This window comes from Lontra canadensis, unplaced genomic scaffold (assembly GCF_010015895.1).
Source record: "Lontra canadensis isolate GAN:19392208 unplaced genomic scaffold, GSC_riverotter_1.0 scaffold1, whole genome shotgun sequence".
In the NCBI taxonomy this organism is placed as follows: domain Eukaryota; kingdom Metazoa; phylum Chordata; class Mammalia; order Carnivora; family Mustelidae; genus Lontra; species Lontra canadensis.
The window spans coordinates 36783694-36805778 of NW_022630995.1; the positions used below are offsets into that span (position 1 = coordinate 36783694).

At 46.8% G+C, this 22085-nt stretch overlaps 1 protein-coding gene across 1 annotated transcript in view; it reads right to left on the bottom strand.

Annotated features, from left to right (window-relative positions):
* The window catches only part of NWD2 (NACHT and WD repeat domain containing 2), a 176170-nt gene extending 155917 nt beyond the window's left edge, over window positions 1-20253 (bottom strand). Inside the window, exon 1 of the mRNA XM_032853562.1 lies at window positions 19605-20253. Within this exon, the coding sequence (XP_032709453.1) occupies window positions 19605-19755 (151 nt within the window). The 5' untranslated portion in view covers window positions 19756-20253. The remainder of the gene's footprint in view (window positions 1-19604) is intronic.
* Between the last annotated feature and the right edge of the window lie 1832 nt (window positions 20254-22085).

Here is a 22085-nt window from a genome sequence, read left to right on the forward strand (position 1 = left end):
TGTGTCTATTACGCCAGGCCCAGTGCTAAGTGCTTTCCATACACGACTAATCCTCATACAAACTTTCTAAGCCAAATACTATTTTTAGCCCTGTGTCGGTAATGAGGACACCAAGGCTTAGAGAAGTTGAGGAAGATGACACACTGCTCCAAAGTAGTGAAATGCAGATACCAGACCCAGTGCTTTCTGATTCCAGAGCCTAAAGCCACATGAGTCTCTGTCATGGTTAACAACATGAAAGCTTCTGTAACCCATGCTCCCTCAGCCCCCCAAGCAGACTGGCCAAGGGGAAGTGGCGGGCAGCTACAGCCATGTGCTGTGTCTTTGATGAATGAGTGCATGAATTTTCATGAAAAAGTAATCACTGGTGTGAGACTATGGGTCACCTTGGGGAGCAGCTCTGAAACATGTTAACTTAGGTGTTCTCCTCGTGGGCTGTTATGTGCATCTGCTGCCATTACAGGTCCAATATGTACAAGTTCCCCTGGGATCTTAGCAGCTGTGAAACCTGGGCCAGGCACCTCCTGGCTGTCCCTGTTGGGATGATTACGTCACCGCCTCTGCTGCTGGGCTGCATGACGCCCTAGGTGACACTCAGGCGGGCCTCTGATGTTGACCACTGTCAGTCTGACAGCAGGAACTGCTGCACTCGCTGAGTGAGACATGGTAGCGCTTGTAGTCCTTATCCCATCAACTTTATAATGGGCTCTTCACTTGCTGCCTTGGTTACTTACTCGTCCCAAAGAATTTTTAACAGGCTTCTTTGGGGCTTTAATGGAAATGCATGGCTGAGAATCCACCTGGAGACAGACCAAAAAGCAGCCTGTTCCACTTTCCAGCACCGAGAGACCAAGGCTGAGCCAACCTCTACCACCTCAGACAGCATTTCCTATCTGCCCGGGGTCACAGAACAGGAGGTGGCCTTTTCTTCTCTTGTAGTTGTCTTACTCCCACGGTTTGGGGCAGTTTGCTACCTGCTGCCTCCACAGATGCAGTAACTGTGTCTCTCACCCCTTTCCTTTCAGTTCCTCGAAGCCAGGGTAGTTAGGGGATACAGGTTAGGGTCCACAGTTTTTTACCCTAATGATGAAGGAACTGCTTAATTAAAATAGACAAATACAGATTAGAGTGGTTTTTAACAAATCTACCTTAAGAGGTGCTGGGGAGGCTCAGATGGTTAAGCGTCTGCCTTTGGCTCTGGTCGTGATCCCAGGGTCCTGGGATTGAGTCCCGCATCGGGCTCCTTGCTCAGCGAGGAGCCTACTTCTCTTTCTCCCTCTGCCTGCTGCTCTACTTGTGCTCTTTCTCAGTCAAATAATTAAAAACTTAAAAAATAGTTAAAATAAAAACCAAAAAAAAATCTACCTTGAAATTTTCTTAGAATCACTTAAAATTTTTTCTAAAGATTTGAAAAAGAGAGAGAGAAAGTATGTGTGCATGCGTGCCCATTGCTTATGATGTACTGTTCTGGTTGATTGGCACCTGCCATATGGGGGCATAAAATTTTGTGAAAGCTGCCCTGTTTCCATCTCTTCCCCACCACACTGATCTCGCTGCTCCTTGGCCCACCATGCCGCAGGGCCTCTGCACTTACTGCTTCTTCCTTACACTTACTTCTTGGCAGAAATGCTTGGCTTCCTTCCTCACTCCATTTATGTCTCTGTTTAAATATTATGTCCTCAGACAGACCGTCTCTGAGCACTCATTACTGGGAGACAGTACATGCTTCAGACATGTTCTCCTTACCTTGTTCTAGTTTTCCTCACAGTGCATATCATCACTCCCAGAAACTTTACAGACATAAGCATTTGCCTTTCTCCATTATGGTCCCGCCATGGGAACATGACAACCACAAGGGGTACAACTCCCATCTATGTTAAATAAACAATTATTTAGTATTGGTGAATTTAATCCTCGGGGCTTAGAACCATGGGTGTATGCAGAAAGCCCTCAATCAATATTTGTTCACTTCACTGTAGTGAATTTCTGATTAAAAATGGGGTCTGAGGGGCACCTGAGTGGCTCAGTGGGTTAAGCCTCTGCCTTCGGCTCAGGTCATGATCTCAGGGTACTGGGATCGAGCCCCTCATCAGGCTCTCTGCTCAGCAGGGAGCCTTCTTCCTCCTCTCTCTCCATCTCTCTGATTGCCTCTATGCTTACTTATGATCTCTGTCTGACAAATAAATAAATAAAATCTTTTTAAAAAATTAAAAAAAATAAAAACGTGGTCTGAACTCTAAAGGAAGAAGGCATGCTTCTTCTTGTGGCTTTAAACTTATTTCTGATGATAATTCTACAAAACCCCTTTTTAAACTGTTTATCATAGCTATGGCCTCTTAAGATGTCAACCTTGACAGACAGTTGGAAATAAATATTCTGGCTTTATATAAATAAACAGAGGATGAACGTTTCCTAAGTGTGTCATCATGTCACACATCTTTCCTTCTCGTACTGAGTGGGCAACAAAGATACCGCTGGCAGAGGAGTATTTTTTTCCTTTTAGTGATTGCCAGCTAGCTGAGCCGGGTGTGATGTCACTTGCTTCCCGGCTGAGCTGTCTGCATCTCCCAGGTAAAGAGATGATGGAGCTAATAATGGTAATGATCCCAGTTAACATTTAATGAGAGCTTATTAAATGCCAGGCATGTGATAAGCATCTCACAAGCCTTATCTCATTGAAGCCTCATAACAAGCCCGTGATATTTTCAATTTGAGATAAGCGAATCTTGGATTAGAGAGACTGAATAATTTAAGGTCACGGAGTCAGAAAACGGCACAGGGTGAGGTCTCAAACTCAAGCCAGATTCTGAACCTCCGATTTCTAATACTCATTAGTCCCCATATGTATTGTGTGTTGTACGTGCACACACCATGGATTCCACCACAAAATTCAGGGTAGAATGCCAATCCCTTCCACGCACGAGTTAATATGCAAACATCCCACCCCAAAGCCCCATGATTTCACCAACCTAAAAGTCTCATTTGCTAGCCTAAAGAGGAGCCTCTCATGTACATTTCATCCTGCACAGGCTCTCCAGCAGAATACCAAACACATGGTCTGAGTTCCTAAATCTCTCTGATGTTTGTGCACTAACTTGTGCCATTTGTTATACGTTCCACACGCTGATCACTAGTGCACATTCATGTAGGAGTTTCAGAAGTGCTTTTCCATCCATTATCATGACAATCTTCTGAGGCCAGGAGGACAGGTAATACTCTTGCTTTTCCTCGGAAGATGGAATAGGACACATTCGCAAAGTCGGAAGAAAGAGCTACACCCCACACTCCCTCTCCCCGAAGAGAAATAAAACAAAACAGAACTGCTGGGGGGCTTCAAGGAGTGGAACAGTGTCCCACTGGAGCTGGAGGAGGTCCCAGAAGTCCTGCGTTTCATTCACTTCACTCTATAGGGGAGGAAGATTCCCAGACAGGATGGACAAGGTCACAGAGCTGCTGTCCAAAGCAGACGCGTCAGTCTGCGCCAGTCTCCCTTACCACCTCACGATGCCTAAGGACAAGAACATTCTCCCATACACACCCATGATGCCAATGGAAAGCAAGGAGTAGGTCTCTGGTGAAAACACATCTGTCCAGCTTCTAGATGGCTATTATGGAAGCCTGATTGTGCATGATTGAAACGGAATGCAGAATGAAATTTGCCGTAAAAATAATGTTTCAGAAAGTGACCAGTTACCTAACGGGTTCCCAAAGACACAGTGTAGCTAGACCATAACACTAGTGGTGCGTGATTTCTCATTGTTCTGGTAAGAAATGCACGGAACGCAGAGCCGCACTGCCAGGCTCCGGTCACCTCCTCCCCAGGCAGGGAGTGGGGCAGGCGTCCTTCTCCCCCCATGTCCCTCCTCAGTGGCTGTAGCAGGAGATGGGAAGCTACACGCATGGAGAGTGGCTTCTCAAGAACTTGGACCTCAGGGGTTGGGGACTCTCAGGCCAGGGCTCCACAGCCAGCCCTGTGGAGATCTAGCTGGCCTCTGGATGAGGCCCTATCAGTCTGGGAATAAAGGAGTGGAGGAGCCATCCAGGCAGGAGGAGTTTGGGTGTAGGGACGGAGGGTTAGCTTTCCTGTGGAGGGACTGGAGACAACAGGGAGAGAACCATGAGAGGCATAGGATTTGGGAACTAGAGTTCCGTTTCTCTTAAGGGGACCTGAAACTCAATGAGCCTTTCTTGCGCACAGATACTGTGTGTGTATTACATGTTAGTTACTTTATTATACTGTATCATAATCACTCAACACTGGCTTGTGTCAGTTCACAACTCCTGCATTTGAAAGAGATCTAAAAGAACAATGCTTTGTCTCTATCTAGAGCTCACTGTTTCTATGCTAGGACAGAACTCCATAAAATATATGATATAGGGGTTTTGTTTCTGTAGAAAGGAAGACTGAGACTCATGGCTCTAGAAACTGCCTCAGGTCACACAGCTTGTAAAACAGTGGGCAGTGCTGAATCTAGAATTCTGGTGTTGTGATTCCTGGATGCCCTGGTGTCAAAAGAAATGCATGGCCTGGAAGTCCGCACTGCTCGCCCCACGGCAGACGCAGGTGCTGGTGGAGAGGAAATCTGCATACATGTGTGAGGTCAGTAGAGATGAGAAGGGAGCCCTCTTTTCAGCTTCCATACCCACTAGAGCTGCCCCCTGAACAAGGCTCTGCTTTGATCATGTTCATGGTATCAGCACAAGTGAAACCTGGTTTTCCTCTCTGATGCAGCGGAGATAAACCCATTTCTGACAGGAAAAAGGGAAGGAAACACAAGAGTACACAGCAAGTATTGAATCCAAAGAAGGAGTTTCAAATATTTTTTAAAAAATCTCACGTAAAAAGAACCAAAGCACCTGGTTATGCCCTGAATTTCATTTTCTTCAGATTATCATTGGAGGCACATAAAGGATGGCGGGCTCCCCGCCTCCCTCCACCCAGCTCAGGCTCAGCATGCTGGCTTCCCTTTCCCCAGAGGGACCAGACTCCCTAAATATCTATTTTCTACCAGAACCAAACTCCAAACTTGAGAAACAAAACTGTTCTTTTTCAAAACTCCTTAATTCTGGAGCCTTCTTCCTCATTCCATTCTAGGCTGAGATTTGCAGAGCAGGATCAACAAACGAATGAAGGATTAGCTCCTTCTGGATTCAAGAGGTCATCCGCCGATCTCGGACCTCGCACAGACTCAGGCAAGAAATGCGTCTCCCCCCACCTGCTCTCTACCCTCCTCCACCTCAAACACCAACACCCAGTTATTATTTTCTGTTTCTTTCTTTCAGGAATATCTGTACTGCTTGCTCAGTATAATGTGGGCTCCAATGATTATTACATGTACGCAGTAAGAATTACAAATTACATAATAAAGAGTTGGCCATTCTACCATAATGGCCATGTGGAAGGAGATAGTGTTCCGTCATATATGGGATTTAATACTCCCCTTAGGGCGTACTGAAATCCTTCCTAAAGGGGGCTGTTCATTTTTATGAAGAGTGGTCCCTCTCCGGTAAATGTGGAAAACGCATGCACTTTGAAACATTGTAGCCAACCGTGCAACAGGTCTAAAAGATAAACAGGGGTTGGAAAAATGACAAGACTTTATGCAGATTTAAAGCAACATTAAAGGACTCCTTATGTGTGAAAGAAATTATGGTTTCTAATATAAGATCAGAGCACACCTTACATTAAAAGGTGGTAGTGCTATCTTTTTAATCTGTCTGAATGTCATTTTATTGAGGTCTGCTTGTTATCCATGGTTTTAAAAGGTTGTTAAGGGCTAATTTTTAAAAGCATGGGGTTCTGCTTTATTATTTAGAGATGGAACTTATTAACTTAATTTCTGATAATGTGGGCTGAATTCACAGTTATATGTTAAACCATCATTTAAAAATTATGTTTTTATATAGGCCACTCTAGCTAAAAGCATATGTGATTATGTAGATGGTATCATCTGGGAATAATGACCATTTCTTGTCACAATTTACAAAAAACGTTATTCAAGTAATTCTCATTTCCTTGAAACCCTTATACCTCTTCTCTTCTGTAATCTTCTAGGGCCTTTAACAAATTTGATTTAGAATTTTAGAGTCCTTGCTACATTTCAGGCATTGTTTTAGGTTCTTGTGTATTTCATTTATTTCCCACAATAACCTTTTAAGGTACTTATTACTATGTCCCACTGTCAGAAGGAACAATGAAGCTTGAAGAGATTAAGTACTTTATACAAATTTATGACAAATCCTGGGGTTCCAAACCAATTCTAGCCCCCAGCACCTTAACCAGTACACACTAGCATGAATTTGTTTTATTTTACTAATTTGATTTCTCTTTTACCTGCATAACAAATCAAAATCATTGGCTGAAAACCACAGCATTCACCTTACCATTGAGTCTGCACTTTTGGCAGGGTTCAGTGGGGAAGGCTAGCTAGTCTATGCCTCAGCTGGGAGAGCGCTATGCGTGGGCAGAGATCTACTTCCTAGATAGCACAACCTCCTTGCTGGCAAGGTACTGCTGGCTGTTTGCTTCTCTCACAGGGGTCTCTCCGTGGGGGTGCCTAGGTTCTAAAGAACAAGTGTTTCCCAAACCAGAAAGTAGAGGTGGTCAGTTTCTAAATACCTGGGCCCAGAGCCTGGTGCTGTGCCATTTCTTCCCTATGCAACTGGCCAACAACAGTTGGGGAGCCCAGATATAAGGAGAAGAGTCACAGAGTCCACCTCTCGGTGAGATGTGTGCCAAAGCATGCAGCGGTCATGTGACAAAACTCCCACATCTTATAAGATTTTAGGTTCAACAGTGATTTCATTAAATTGTGAAATTCCTATTTTATGAGTGCTTTCATTCCCCATGTCTTTGCAGATGAATGCCCGTGAACAGCAAACCCTCTGAGGTGGGAAGTTCTGGGTCTTTTCCCATTTTTTTCTACATATTCTCCTTATTGTTACTGCAATTGCTTCTCCATATGGATTATTGAGCCTTCTGAATAGAGACCCTGGCTTAAAAGGGAACTTTATCTTCATGTCTTTCTAGTGTTCTCTGCAGATTTTCTCTTCTCCTTTAACATTTGGTATCTTTGATTAACCTCATTGCTTTTTCTCACAGTGACTTCAGTAGCTTCTGAATTCCATTTTCTTTTTTTTTTTCCTTTTTTTTAAAGCGTCTATTAAAGAGAGAGAGAGAGCATGCTGGGGTGGAGAAAGAAGCAGAAGGAGGATAAGCAGCTCTGTGCTGAGCCTGACACGGGCTCTATCCCAGGACCCTGAGATCACAACCTGAGTCAAAACCGAGTCTGATGATTAACTGAATGAGCCACCCAGGTGGCGCTGAATTCTGTTTTAATTAGAGAATTTTCTAGAACACTGTCAGCTGAGTGAAAGCCTCTGCTTCAAGCTATATGCTCTGCTTAGCAACTAACCAGTATGCAGGTTCTACCAAGATGCAAGTAGATTTTCAGTCTATTTTACAGTTGCAACACATTTTTCCTCCTTTAGAATGTGGTGATTCTACCAGTTCTGTCACTTGGTCAAGAAAATTTCTCACGTGCTATTTCTTGGGCAATTTTTCCCATTTCACTCTGGCTTGTCCTCTTTGCTTTGGCCAAAAGAACTAAAACAAAAGCCTAAGGTTTGCTGCTTACTCCCCACCCCCACTAATCCACAGTGTTCACAGTTGCAAATTCACTGCACAATCAAGAACACACCCCATGCCTCACCCACAGCAGACATAACTAATCAATCTCTGCTCCCTTTCCCACAGAGCATGGATGGAGCCCTGACTTTATGCTTGTGGCTGCAAAATATTTCAGTCATTCGCTAATAATTAAGCAATGAGAATAACTTGATTTCCAGGATAGATCCTATTCCCTTTCTCTGGAACACCTCATCGTCTTCCACTAGGACAATCAAGTCTTTCTAATCTCTCAAGCATTGTTCTGAATTCCTTGTTTATATTGAATAAGGCTTCCTGCTACCTAGTCCTTGCATCTTTTCTCCGAGATATGCAGAACCACACTTCTGGCCACCTGCCGTGCTGGGTATTCTCAGCCAGGAAATGTTTCCTATTACTTTCCTATTTCCTATTTTTCCAACCTTCTGAGACTCACTCAGGCAGCAGTTGTGGCCCTGGCCTTGGGTCCCGGTCCCAACAGCAGCCTGCACCTTGTCCCAGGACCTCTGTCCCACCTCACAATTAGGGCTGGGCTCCTGCCTTGATTTTGCCAGGTGCTTCTTGCTACCCTCTTCTCCTCCCCACACACACCTTTATCTCAGGAGGGCAGTCTTGGGCCCAAACTCCCCTTTTGCCTTCATACTTTCCACACGCCCGAACCCCTCCAGTTATTATCTGAGTATACTCCCGAGTTACTCTGACACTCAAGGAAATTAAATGTCAGCATCCATGTGCTCACGACGCTTCTTTGCTCAGATTCTATGGTTAACAAAAGCTTTCTCTTCCAAAACGGTGCCTTTCTCTTGGGCTGAGACTTGTTCTCATCACCGACAGCTGGCCAGTGCCCCCATCAGCCACTGCACTACAGCAGAGAGGTCTGTTTCTTGGCTTTGACACATCCTGGTCTTTCCCTTTTGACTGAGTTTGACCAGCTGGTGCCTGACTAGGATATCAGACAGCACAGTGCCATTCCAATTACTCCAAGTGGCCCATGGTGAAGCACCCCTCTCACAGCCACAGTGTGTTTCCGGTAGTTGTGTTTGTCCTGCCTCCTACCGCAGGAGTTGAATGAAGGTAGTATGGATCTTTTACGTCCTCTGTCACTCTCCACAGCAACCAGTAAGAGGAGTTCAGCAGTACACAATGGGTATCTCATAAACACGGCCCGTGATGCTTAGAATGAACTCTGAAGGAAACCTTTCCAGCGGCAAGAATCTCTCTGACACTACCCATACTGGATCGGGTTCAGCATTATGAAAGACACCCTTTTAATTTCGTGGTTCCATTTCTGCTAGATTCCGTAAGCACTCTTGGAATAAGACACCTGACATCTGGGCTTGGCCCTTTGTTTGGAGTGTACCCGTGCCCTAAGCCTTGGAAATATTTTGGATTGAAAATGAGATTTTCAGGAAGCATTTCATTATAAGTGGGTATTTCTAATTCTATGTTAGCCTCCCTACTTTAACTTGCAGAATGAATCCTGTTTGATTTCAATAAAATATAGGATCAAAGATGAAGCTTTGAAGAAGCAATATGAAGGTGTCTGTCTTTAAATCAGTAGCACCGGACTTTCTTCTGGATCGACTGTCCATAATTCAGCCCATATGTACACTGTCAAACCACTTACAATTTTACTTTGATTTAAATCACGTGACCATGACGGGCAAAACTTACAAAAATGTTTTGGGTTGAAAAGAACTTTGAGCCTGCTTTATCAAGCCCAATTACCCTATAGATAAGTTCCTGTTACACTGTAGGAATCAAATCACTTGCCATTTTAAAAGGTGTTTATGAGTGTGTATTTTTTCCTGTTGTCTCTTGCTGCGTATCAAACTACCCACTATCAAACTATACTGGATTAAAACAACTTACTATTTCTAGAGAGATGGAGTGACTTTTCCCAAGGCACATGAAGCACTTCCCTTATAAAAGTGTTGGATACTGATAGTTGATACGGTTCCTGCTATTACATACAAAGTATGTCACACCTTCTAGCCTACAGTCTTCTCTGGTGTTAGATATTGGCTGTGACAGAGTTTGGGTTATGTCAAGCCAGAGATCCAATTTTAAATGATCCTGAGTAATTAAAGAATCCCACTGTGTACAAATGTTAAAACTTAAATAGCTAAATATTTAGGTTCAGGGAGAAGCCCTTCTTCCCCTAACTGGAGGTTTCTTCTGGAGCATAAGCTTTCTGGACTCCTTTTACCTGCTTCCTATCCTTCAGTCAAATAAGGGGTGGCTTATTTGACTGAAAATGTGGGAAAAATAAACCAGGCAAGCTCAACCCACCTGCTGACTCCTTTCGCCAGGAAATGACCTGTCCACACAGAGTCTGGGTCACTCTCTCCTCTCCAGGCTCAATGTTTTATGAGGCAGAACCCCTGCAGGCCCATCATTGCCAGAGTGTGGGTAGAAGAATGTCTAATCCTGGTGTTGAGTACTAGGAAACACAAAAGCATTCTCCTTTACTACCTTTTTCAGTAAAAATGGTGGTATTTTTACCTATTTGCAGACTCTGGTTTTTCTCAGATTGGAATCTGGAAGGTTCTAGAAGAGTACTACATACGGCATCACTGCCAATCCTCAAAATTCACTGTGATTGTCACAACTATTAACACTATGGGGCACTTGTTATGCACCAGACCACTAGTTCAGTCACTTTTCATGCATTTTCTCATTTAACCTAATTATGACAAAGACAGGCCACAGAAACTACACAATACAATTGGAGTTCCGGTAGCTTTCAAAGTTGGCTACCCTTAATGCCTACCCCGCCCCACCCCCATATGTACCTGCCTCTCCTCATATGAAGAGATAGGGTCTATTTCCCCCACCTCTGAATCTAGGCTAGCCTGTGACTTGCATAGACAGGACACAGTGAAAATGACATCCTGGGACTTCCAGGGCCTTAAGAGGACTGCTAGCCGCCATGTCCTTTCTCTAGGGTTGCTAATCCCCTAAAACGAATTCTAGGCTAGACTCCTGAATGAGGAGAAAAGCTGGAGAGCAGGCCCCGATGGAGAAGCCCTGAGCAGCCAAACATACGCGTGAAGCCTTCTCGGATCTTCCAGCCCAGTTCCGCCCAGGCCTAGATGAATGTGGTGAGTGAGTGACTCCGGCCAAAGGCTCAGCTGAATAGAGCTACTTGTCTTCTGCAGGCCAAGCCCTGCCTGGATTCCCAGACAAGCACAGAACTGTGAGAAATGATGAATCATTGTTGTTTTAAGGCACCAAGTTTTGGGGTGGGCTGATATATAGCAACAGACAACAGAATCAAATAAAATACAAGCTTGCCACGCACCCTTTAAAACAGCAAACGGTATCCTTCCAACAATGTGACAAGAATCTTGAAAAAGAGTCCTGGAAAATTTACTAAAGTCACAATCTATTTGTAGAGCGTATGACATACTCCAAGCCCAGCTTTCTTTTAAATGTCATCCTAAATGAGCCACCTTTAAGGGACAAGCAACGGTGTCACCTCAAGACATGGGCTCCACTCTCTGTTCAAAGGGATAAAAGCTCTTTACTGAATAATAGTGACAATCTCTTTCTATACCCTGCAGAGATCTCATCATCGCTTTGCCTCCTATTTGATTACCAGGTGCGGAGGACAGTATTTACACCCCGGCTCCATGTGCTCCTCTGGGGAGCCCTCCCGACCCGCACTCTGAGCTCCACGCTGGCTTAGTCCTCCTCAGGGTCTCTCTAATGCCCTGCTCATATCTTTAGCCTGGCGCTCATCACAGAGATCATTGATGCAAACTGCACGAGAACAGAGACAGACCACTGTTGCTGTATGCAAAGCACCCAGACAGCCCTCCTGAGGGAGGAGGGGTTTCAGGAATATTTCCTGGTTGACCCAGTCAAGGTGCCTGCTTCCCCCGGAACAGATACTGTTTCTCTTGGTGCTGAGTGTCCATTAGCACTTGCTTTCATTCTCTCCGTGGCGTGAGGGCAGGAAGTCTGGAAGTTCTCCTACTGACTTGCTGCAAGAGTCCACGCGCCCTTCTGGGTCTGCCCGGGGTGTGCACCCGCATGAGGTGTGGACCACAGGGGGACGGGGGAACGTTCTGCTGCCCTGAACTGTGCTGGCTGCCATGTGGTTTCAGCAGATGGGTGTGTCTGTAGAAACTGGCCAGCGACGCAGTACGCAGCCAGGGTAACTGGCGACGGTTTCTGCAGTTTTCTGCCCTCTAGGTGACAGCTTTGGCAAGGTGACCTAAATGCCCAGTGGCGACCCTTTCACTCACTGGATCCTTACAATGATTTTGGAGACTGCTGGGTTCCCTGAAGTACCTGGAGTGGTTTCTGTCTTCCTCGGGAGTTCTAACTCCATAGACTGCATTCCTCGAGGGCAGGAAATGCCTTTTTAGCTTTCCACACCCATACCTGCGCAGCGCGTGGATCACAGCAGAAACGAGTAATAAAGATAATAACGGTAATCACTGCAACACTGATTTCATGTTTGCTCCGTGTCCAGCACTGTTCTAAGTGCTTTACATGAACTTATTTATTCACTAACCGGGCAAGGCAGGCACTGAGGCTGTCCTCTTCTGTAGATTGGAAAACGGAGAACAAAGGAATTAAGCAACTTGTGAAGGAATCACAGCATTAACTGGTGGATGAAGGAGGCAAACTGAGGCAGACGACATGGCTCTCCAGTCCGTACTTGTAACTAACATCCTCCCCTGCTTGAAAAACATTTGCTCAGGGACTTGAAGACGCCACCACTACAATCTTAGAACACACTGTACATGTTTTGTGTGCATTTATCGTAAAATAGCAGTTCAGTATGTCCTCCTGTAAGGCTCTTAACTCTCAAAGATGTTTCTGGGGGCATCAAACAGCTGTGTGTAGACACACACACACACACACACACACACGAATAGGATTTTGCTGTGTTAACTGTATTTTTTCTGATTACTCACAAAAACAGTGGCAAAAAAAAAAAAAAAGACAGGGAGCCTTTGAAATAATTAGTACTGTTGGGAAGGTAAGAAGAACCAGGGTAAGGAATATTCACAGCTTTCATGTGAACTTCTTGGTGCACATCCTTCTGCCTCTTGCCTGGAGAGCACAAGCTAAAGTAAAAAGTAAAGTAACCACTGGTTGCAGCAATGTAGGGGAAATCCTTCTCTCTTGACTGTGGCTTGTGCCAAAATGGAGAATAAGCTTTCCTACTAAGATGCTAAAGATATGGAGAAGAGAGAAGAGCATCCAGGAAGATACAAAAATATGCAGAGTACAAGGTCTACGTGGAATTGGACAAAGCCTCTGATCCTTAACATTTGGGGACAGATGTGTATGGCTCTCACAATGCACAGTGCACCCTGTCAAATGCAATGCATAAATCTGAGTGGGCGGGGAATGAGCAAAAGTAGGTGTTGGGGAGTATCTTTTCCTCCAAGGTCTCCCAACACACAGAGGGGGATCCACGAGCCCAGTAGCCCTGGATGGGGCCGTTCCTCACTCCTCAGGCGAGAAGTATCTCAATCGGATGGATGCATCTGGAAGGAAAATCTGAACACCAATAGCCCAGTGCCTTCGTTCTCTCTTATAAGTGAATCTGTCATTCTTCTCTGCTCCTCCATGTCTTAAATTATAAAAGGGTCAACTCTGTCCACCGGGTGAGGGGAAGGGGCAGGTTTATGCCCTGTCCATTGCTGACAGTGACTGGGGAGGGAGGGGGTAAGTTTATACCATCCTGAGGTTCAGCACTGGAAAAATCGTACTTGCCTTAAGTTAAAAGCCATATTCCCCCCCCAAGAGGCCCACAGTTCTTATCTGTACTTCCAAAATCCCCACAGTGTGAAAAACCAAAATTTTCCCCCAATTCTCCCGGCAGCAAAACCTTAAGTGACCTGAATCACCAGTGGCAAAACCCGACCTTAACAGACACGACACCACTTGGAGTCCTGATTTCTCCACTCAGAGCCCGGTGTTGAGTGTAGTAGCCAGTAGCTGGCTACACGTGTCTATTTTAATTTAAGTTTGTTACTCTACTAAAAATTCAGATTCTTAGTCATACCAGCCACATTTCAAAAGCTCAAGAGCCGTATTTAGCTAGTGCTACCATACAGGGCAGTGCAGATAAAACCCTTCCAGTACTGCAGAAAGCAGAACACGGATGCGGAGTGGAGTCATTTCTTCATAGACACACGTATTTGATGATGGGGTATTACCCCAGACCCTACGAAATCAACAGCAGATGCACCATTTTCTTCTAAAATCTAAAACCAACCTGGAATTCCACAATCCTCTCTGGTCTAAAAGATAAAGGATTCTGGGCCTGCATCAGTTTTTAGCAGTAATAAAGGCAGTATTTTGGCCTTCTTTCTACTTTAGACTTTACCTGTTATGGAATCGATGGTTGTGGCCCCCCAGATTCATATGCTGAAGCCCCACCACCAAAAGTACTGGTATTGTGGGGTGAGACCTTCTGGAGGTGATTAGGTATGGCTGAGGTCAAGAGGGTGGGGCCCCCATGATGGGATTACTATCCTTGTAAAAGGAGGAAGAGGCACAACACTTTCTCCGCCCTGCGGGAGGATATGACCTTCCTCCCTGGGACCAGTCCCTGGGAGGCTGGAGCAACAAAGCTGTAAGCCAAAGTACACCGGGGACTGACAGGAGCCACCTGAAGCCAGGAAAAGACAAGGAAGGACCCCTTCTGAGAGCTCTCAGCGGGAGCAGGACCCTGCTGACTCTTGCTTTTGGACTTTTGCCTCCAGAATCACAAGACTACAAATTTCCGTTCTTTAAAATCCAGTTTGTCGTAAATGTTGGGGCAACTTTAGGAAATGAAGTCAGATTTTGGCACCAAGAAGGGGTGCTGCCGTAACAAAGGGCTCAGAAAGGAAAGCGGAGAGTTGTGGAGAAAGCTTCCTTCTTCTCAGAGGATATAGAAATCGTGAGCACAGTATGGCCATTGTGGTGACACCTAAGACGACGAGGAATGTGTTACCGCACAATAGACCAAAGGGGAGGGTTGTAAAGTTGTAAGCGATGTAGCTGAACTGTGCTCTAGGGTTTGTGGAAGGTAGCACTTGTAAGCCAGGACACTGGTTGAAAGGATGGCTTGCTTCCTCCTGGGCACTTATGGTATATTTTGGAGGGGGATGGAGGGAAGGAATTGAGAAAGGAGTTAAGCAAAAAGGAACCAGAACATAAAGATCTGGAAAAATCTCAACTTAGTCCTATTACAAAAAATGGCAAAGCTTGTCCTGAGAAGAACAGCAAGGGTGTGGTCGAACAACCATTTCATAAGGATATTAATATGGGTGCAAACCATGGACCACCCCTGTGTAAACGTCAGCTGGAAAGTCAGCTGGAACGGAGGAAGACCAAGACAGGCTCAAAGGAAGGCAGGCTGCCAGACTTCTTAGATCCTAGAGCCCTTCAGCTGTGCCTGTGTGTGATTCTTCAAGACAAAGGAAGAATACCGCCAGAGGAGGTTCTGAGAAGATCAGAGCCACCTCCTTGGTTTAAAGGTGGGGGAAGGCATCACCTAGGTTTCAACAGGGCAGAAGGCATGGATCCAAAGCCTTGGGGACAGGGTCTCCTAGACTCTTGGTGGGCAACTCCTCCCCCACAGTTACAAAAGTGGAACTGCCATCCCAGGGTGAGTGGAAAGCAGAGCTTCAAACCCAAGAGGATTACTCCAAGAGAGCTTAAGACCTAATGGTATTTGCCTTGCTGAGTTTTGAACTTACTTGGGACCCTTCATCTTTCGTTTTTTTTTTGCTTTTGCTTTTTTTCTTTTTCTTTTAAGGCTTTATTTATTTGACAGAGAGAGTGAGAGAGCACAAGTAGTGGAAGAGGGAGAAGCAGGGAGCCCAAGATGGGACCTGATCCCAAGACCCTGGGATCATGACCTGAGCTGAAAGAAGACCCTTAACCGACTGAGCCATTCCATTTCTTTGGAATGAGAATGCTAACCCTCTGCCTGCCCCACCATTCCGTTTTGGATGCACAGAACTCTTCTGGTTTTGCAGGTTCAGAGCAGGAAAGGAATTCTGCCTTAGGATAAATCCTACCTGGAATTTCACCCATATTTAATTTATATTGTATTTAGTTGAGACTTTGGGCTGTAGACTTTAGAGTTAATGCTGGATCAGGTCAAGAATTTTGGAATTGTTGGGATGGAATGAACATAATCCACATGCAATCAAGACTTGAATTTGTTGGGTGTGGGCAGGGACAGAATGTTATGGACTTAACGGTTTCTGCCCCTCCCCCACTCATAGGTTGAAGTCCTAACAGTTAATGTGATGGTAGTTAGAGGTGGGACCCCTGGAAGGAAATTAGATTTAGATGAGGTTTAGAGGAGGTCTTTAGGCTGGGGCCTCCATTATGGGCTTAGCATCCTTTTTAAAGAAAAAGCAGAAAGAGGAGAGCTTGTGTTCTCTGCCATGTGAAGACACTGTGACAGGGTGGCCCTCTGAAAACCAGAAAGAGGTCCCTTACAAGGAACCAAACCTGCCAGCACCCTGACCTTGGACTTTCCAGCCTCCAGAACTGTGAGAAGTACATGTCTGTTGCTGAAGCCGCTTGGTCTATGGCATTTTGTTGCAGCAGCCCCAGCTAAGACTTACTTTGTTCTAAACTGGTTAAGAAATGAGACAAAGCGATTACTTATTAGGCCCCTGTGAATTTCAACATAGGGAGAGATTCTGCTGGCTCCTTTTCTCTGTATATTCATGCACAATTCAGGCCAGTCACAGTGGAAGATTTTATATGTGTTTTAGAATCATTGTTCCAAGGACGTCTAAGCACCATTCTGGCAGAGACACAATGGCTAAGTGACTACGAGAATTCCAAGGCTTAATACAGATGCCACAGATGGAATTTCTATGTTGGGTGGAAGGTGGGGCTAGTTGAAATCCAAGGTCTATCTAGTCAGAGAATCTGGCACAACGCTATACCCTCCTCCATAAGGGATCTTCTCCAGGGTCTTTAATATGGTGGGGACTGGTCAGATGCAGACATACTTATGGATAGGAACAAGTCCATTAGAGTCCAGAACATTCTGAACTTTCCTTGAATGCCCTTAATACCACCTTTTGGTGCAGGTGAAGTGGGTCAGGGCGGCCAGCCATGTTCTTTCCTGCTACTCAGCTCTGGCTGTCAGGATTCAGGAATAAGGAGAGCACTAGCTACTAGATCCAGCTGACGGGGATATGATACTTCCCAGAAATCTGGCGTGAACCTAGTCTGGGCCAGAGTATCAAGAGAGGTTTTGAGTCCCCTGAAGGTTCCACCTCGTTTCATTCCGCCATAGAGGTGCAGGCAGGTGGCTTAACCTGGCCCAGACTCAGTTTCCTTATCTGTAACACAGAACAACACCCGGCCCAGCATCCTCACAGGACTGAACAGTGGAAATCAAAATTAAAATACTGAACGAGCAAACATATGGGAAAGTAACTTTTCCACGTGAAAGACATAGGTTCCCTTTACTACTGATGTGTAAAGTCCACACATGCCTTTCGAAGTAAGACCTATTAATAATCTAAGGGAGACCCTTGCTGGATTCTTAAAAATATTGCTCTGAGTTCAACACAAAGCAGCTTTTCTTTAGAGCCTGAGTTGATTTCCACTTGTAAAAAAAAAAAAAAAAGCATGAGATAATGTTCTTTGTCTTAATTTGACAGTGGAGAGGCCCTTGAGTATTGGCCAAGAATCTAATATTGGATTAAACCAAAACACAACCATTTGCTTCCTGAACTGCATCCATAAAAATTTCGTGGTGGAGTGCTGCCTCTGATAGAGCATTTACCAAGATTGCAAGGTTTCATGTACAAGTCCACCAAAAAACAAAAACAAACAAACAACAAAAACAAAATCCCCACAAAACAAAACAAAAAACCCAAACCTGACTCTGTCTTTTCTATTCAATATACCCTCCTCATCTTTCCAAATTGGATAAAATTTGAGATGATGCCCATTACAACCCCTTGGATAGAAGTCACACTTCTGGTCCTTTCAGATCCATGTGCGAGCTCTCCAGCTCAAACAGCAACTAGGAGATATGAACGGCTCATGGCTCCCTCCTCCTGTTTGCTTTCCAAAGAGTAATAGATGGTAGAACTTTTAAGAAACTAGAAAATTTGAAGAATCATATGTACAAACTTAAGAAAAATGACACTAATCTTAAATATGAACTTAATATTAAGCTGACTTAACATAAACTCATGATCACTGGTTTTTATTCAAAGGAAATACAAATTTAAAGGAAAAACTACTGATCATATTAACAAAATTTTCACAGTACTTTAGAAGCAACATGTTTAAAGAAAAACGGTCATTTAGCTGGTTCTACATCAGCTGACTTAAACACGTCTCACGAGATTTCTTTTAAGCTTAGAAGAATTGAAAATTTTAAGACTAAACGTTTTCTAACACAATTCTCTCAACCACTTAAAAAATGTTTAAGCAACATTAAAAATAACAAAACACTGAACACTTAAGTTGCATATTTCCCCAAACTTTTAAATAGGTTGCATATCTCCATGGTTTTCTTTATTCAGGTTTCAGTTAAAATCCTGGAAGACATATCTGAGATTTTAAAAGACTGCACAGTAGTTTCTTAAATGTCTCCTTAAAGTATTAAATTCTGTGAAAATAAGTTGTAAACATTATAGGTCATGCCCCTATCTCGAAAGTATACATTCCTTCTATTACTAATCATTGAGTTACCTCTTTCTTTCCTCAATCCTCTTGACATAATGTAAACTTTATCTGAGATTTCTGCTCTTTCTTTTTTTACAATTATTTTATAAAGTTATTTTTGTCAGTCCTCTCTAAATAAGCAACTGGTCCTGGGGTTTCAAACTACGTTATCCAATGATCGTTATCTTCTCCTTTTACTTTTTTGTCAGACTCAAGGCTTGTTAGAGCCCATAAAAAAGTCTACAAACTTACCTTATGGCCGAACATTTACTTTTTCTAGAAAAGGGCAATTCCTGCAGTTTTATCCAGCTAAAGTCAAATACATCCTGCTTTCCCTTACTAGTAACCAAAGTTAACATTCAGGTCCTAGAACTCAAAGGCAGTATTGAGGAAAAAAAAAAAAAAAGAAAGAAAGAAAAGAAAAGAAAAAGAAGAAATAAAAGAAAAGAATAGACTCATTCAGCGCCCAGCCGCTGTGATTTGTGAATGCAATAGATCAACAAGTTTGCGTTTTACGCCTCCCAGGTGCCCAGCCTTGAGCAGGAACACGACCGAGTAGGCCAGGCTCTGGACCTGGAGATCAAGCCCGGTGTCCAAATGTGGAGATGAGCTCATCCCGAGCGCTCATCCCAAATGCCAGCGCCCGACAGAGCGGGCGCCCATCCATCCCGGGGCGGCACCGCGTGTTTCCTCTCAAGCCCCTCGGGCCTTCGGTTTGCAAAGGATTCCTCTGCCCTCCAAAGCAAAAGGCACCACCGCACTCGCCACCGGCGAGTCTCAGGAACCCCAGGCTCCCTTCGCCTGGGCGGGCACAAGTAGCAAAGGATCGAACCCTCATTCAGGAGCCTGCAGCCGAGCCGGGAGCGAGGGGTAACTACTATCTGCGTTTGCGGGAACCCCGGAGAAACCCTCTAAAAGGAAGGGTGGCGGTAGTGGCGGGATGGAGCTTCGAGAAGCATCTGCTACCGCCTCGGACGTTCCTTACTCGACCCGAAGTTGCAACCCGGGCGGGAGAGCACGAGACCGGGTTCCGGGCGGGGGGCGCGAGACCGGGTGTCCTAGTGGACGTCAGCGGGCAGAGGGACTGAGCAAAGGGAGAATACAAGCGATTCAAATGAAATTCCCACGCGCTCAGGGCAGCCACGGCTTCAGCCGGGGGAAGGGAGAGCGGGGCACGCACGGCGCACCCGGCTGTGCTGCGGGCACACTCGGGCTCCCGGCGCGCGGACGGGCAGGACTGACGGACAAATCCGGGCGACGGACTTACCTTCGGGGTTGGCGCTGATGAAGACCCGGACGCTTCGGCCGGCGGGCACGAGGTGAGAAGGCAGGGCGGTGAGGTTCCCAGAGAAAGCCGCCCGCCGGAGCGCAGAGTCCCGGGGACAGGGCAGTCTGGTGCCCGCACCTGCCGGCCACATCGCCCTCTGGGAGGAAGAGCCGCCGCCGCCTCCTGGTTCTTGTTTCCTGCCCGCGGCTCCGCGGAACAGCTAGGTCGATCCCCGCAGGCGGCGCGGCTCACAGCAGCCCCGAGCCCGAGGCGCCTCCGGCGAGCTCCGTGGCGAACACTACGGGCCGGCGGGGAGCGGCCATACGGACCCTCCGGCCGCTGACGCCGCCGCCTCCCGGCCCACCGGGCGTCCGCCTTCGCCCGCCGCGGGGGCTCAGCACAGCAGCCCGTGGGAGGTCAGCGTGGCGGCAGCTACGCGCGCGGCGCCCCTTTGCGCCGGGAAGGGCCCACGCCGGCCGCCCAGCCCGCGGCCATCTCCCCGCCCGCGCCTGCCGCGGGGAGAGGGGTCGCCGAGGCGGCGGGGGCCGGGTGCAAGAGAGCCAGCCAAACTTTATCTGTGAAAGGCGTCCCGACTTTATGGGAACCTACTCCCGCAGCGCGCAGGGCTCACCGCGGCTTAAAGGGCGGCGGGGGCGGGGGCGCGGGGGCCTCTGGCTGCCCATGGGCTTCCGGGCTTCTCCGAGGACGATCCCGGGCGCTCAACTAGCCCGCGATCCCTCCGACGCCTCCAACTCTCCTAAAGGTCAAACAAGACCTGAGCATTTTCGGGAATGCACGCCTACCGGCGTCGGCGCCTCTGCCTACGTGCGGGCAATCCCGGCCTCAAAGTTAGACGCAGGCACTGAGCCCGGCCCCCGAGGGTCCGAGGCAGCAAAACTCGGGACAGTCCTGAGCGTCCTGGAGGGAGCGTCGCCGTCGCCCGGCCTCTGGCGGCGCAGGTGGCTGAGTGCTGCCGCCCAGCTAGATCACGCTCAGCCGAGCGGGGGCTTTTATAGCGAAGCCGCGCTGCTCACGTGTTCCTCGCCGCGCGGTCGCGGAACCTTTCCAAGAGCGGAGCTCCGCGGGAAGCCTGCCCGAGGTCTCTAGGCTCCAGAGGGGTCCTTCCTGCCCCCGCCCTGGAGCATTCCCGGGCCACTCCGCCGGCCCCGCAGCTCCAGCAGCCCCGAGCCTCCCAGTGCGCGCCGCCCCGGCAGGCTTTTGGGGGCTCCGGTGAGCGCCACTCCACGCAAGGTCCCGCAAAGCGCAGGTGGCCACGGGTTGAGGCGGGGTGCGAGAGATCAGAGTTGGCCTTTGGCGGCTTTTCCAAGTCCTTTCATAGAGTGAGTCGGCTCCACCTGGCGCTGACCCGAAGGGGCCACAGCGGACTCCGGGACTGTGTTACCTGGAGTTGGGGTGGGAGAGCTAGGGGTGTGGTCTACTGCCGGAGTGACGCGAGACGCGGAGGGACCCAGCTATAAAAGTACCATCTCTGTTCCACACTCGCTGCACCTGCTGAAATACTGCAAAGTCCAAGATAGGAAGGAAGACCTCGTAGGATAAAAGTGTGACTGTACTGTGCACTGGGGGAAGGGAGGAGGTGTGTTTGGATCCTTAATTGGGGTTTGGTCCCCAAACCTCTGGTTCTGAGCTTTGGGGCAGGAACTCTTGTCTTCGAGAGAGGAAGAACAGCTTCTCCTAATCTTTGACATTGGAAAGGGAGTGGCTGGGCACAGGATGAAGGCAGCTCAGTTCCAAGTTTTCTCTTCCCACCTGGGGCTTCTGTTGGAGGCAGCTCCTGACCTCCTCCTGGCCTGCATTTCTCCTAGGTCCTGCTGGTGGCAGTGAAGTCGCACGCACTGCTGTTTTAATTTCTGACCCCACCCCATTCCCAGCACATGCTTTCTGGGATAACCTTTTGGAAGAATTGGGTCTCTGGGTTTTAAAAGCTGCCTCTCTGCTACTGAGAACCAGGGGGCAGTCAACAGTTCTTACTCTGTCATAATTTGATGCAACCAATAAAGCAGCCTTGAACATACCCAGGCACTTGTTCAACATTTAGCAAATTCCCTCCTTCCCCTCTCCAGCCTTATTACTCCCAGGTGGGAACATTCTCCAGCCAGAAGGAGATCTCTGAAAGATTTCCTGATGTCCCAGGAAGTAGGGACTGAGTGTGTTCTGGAACAGTTATGAATATACAGTATCTGTTCGAGTATCTGCCTTTATAAATACACAGTATTTATTACTGGGTAGAAAGCCAGGACCACTTTATGTCTAATCTCAATGTTTATAGGAAACTGATAAGAAGTTGCCAGATTGTCAGGGACCTGCTTCCTTCAGTTCTCTCCCCCCCCCCCCCCCCCCACTTGTTTGGTGGTTTCTTAAAAATCAGATTCGGTGTTTGTGTCTCCTGACCTTTGCTTCACATCTCCAAGTGTTGCACTTTCTTAGGATGACTTTGGGATTTTTGGCAGCCTCTATAAC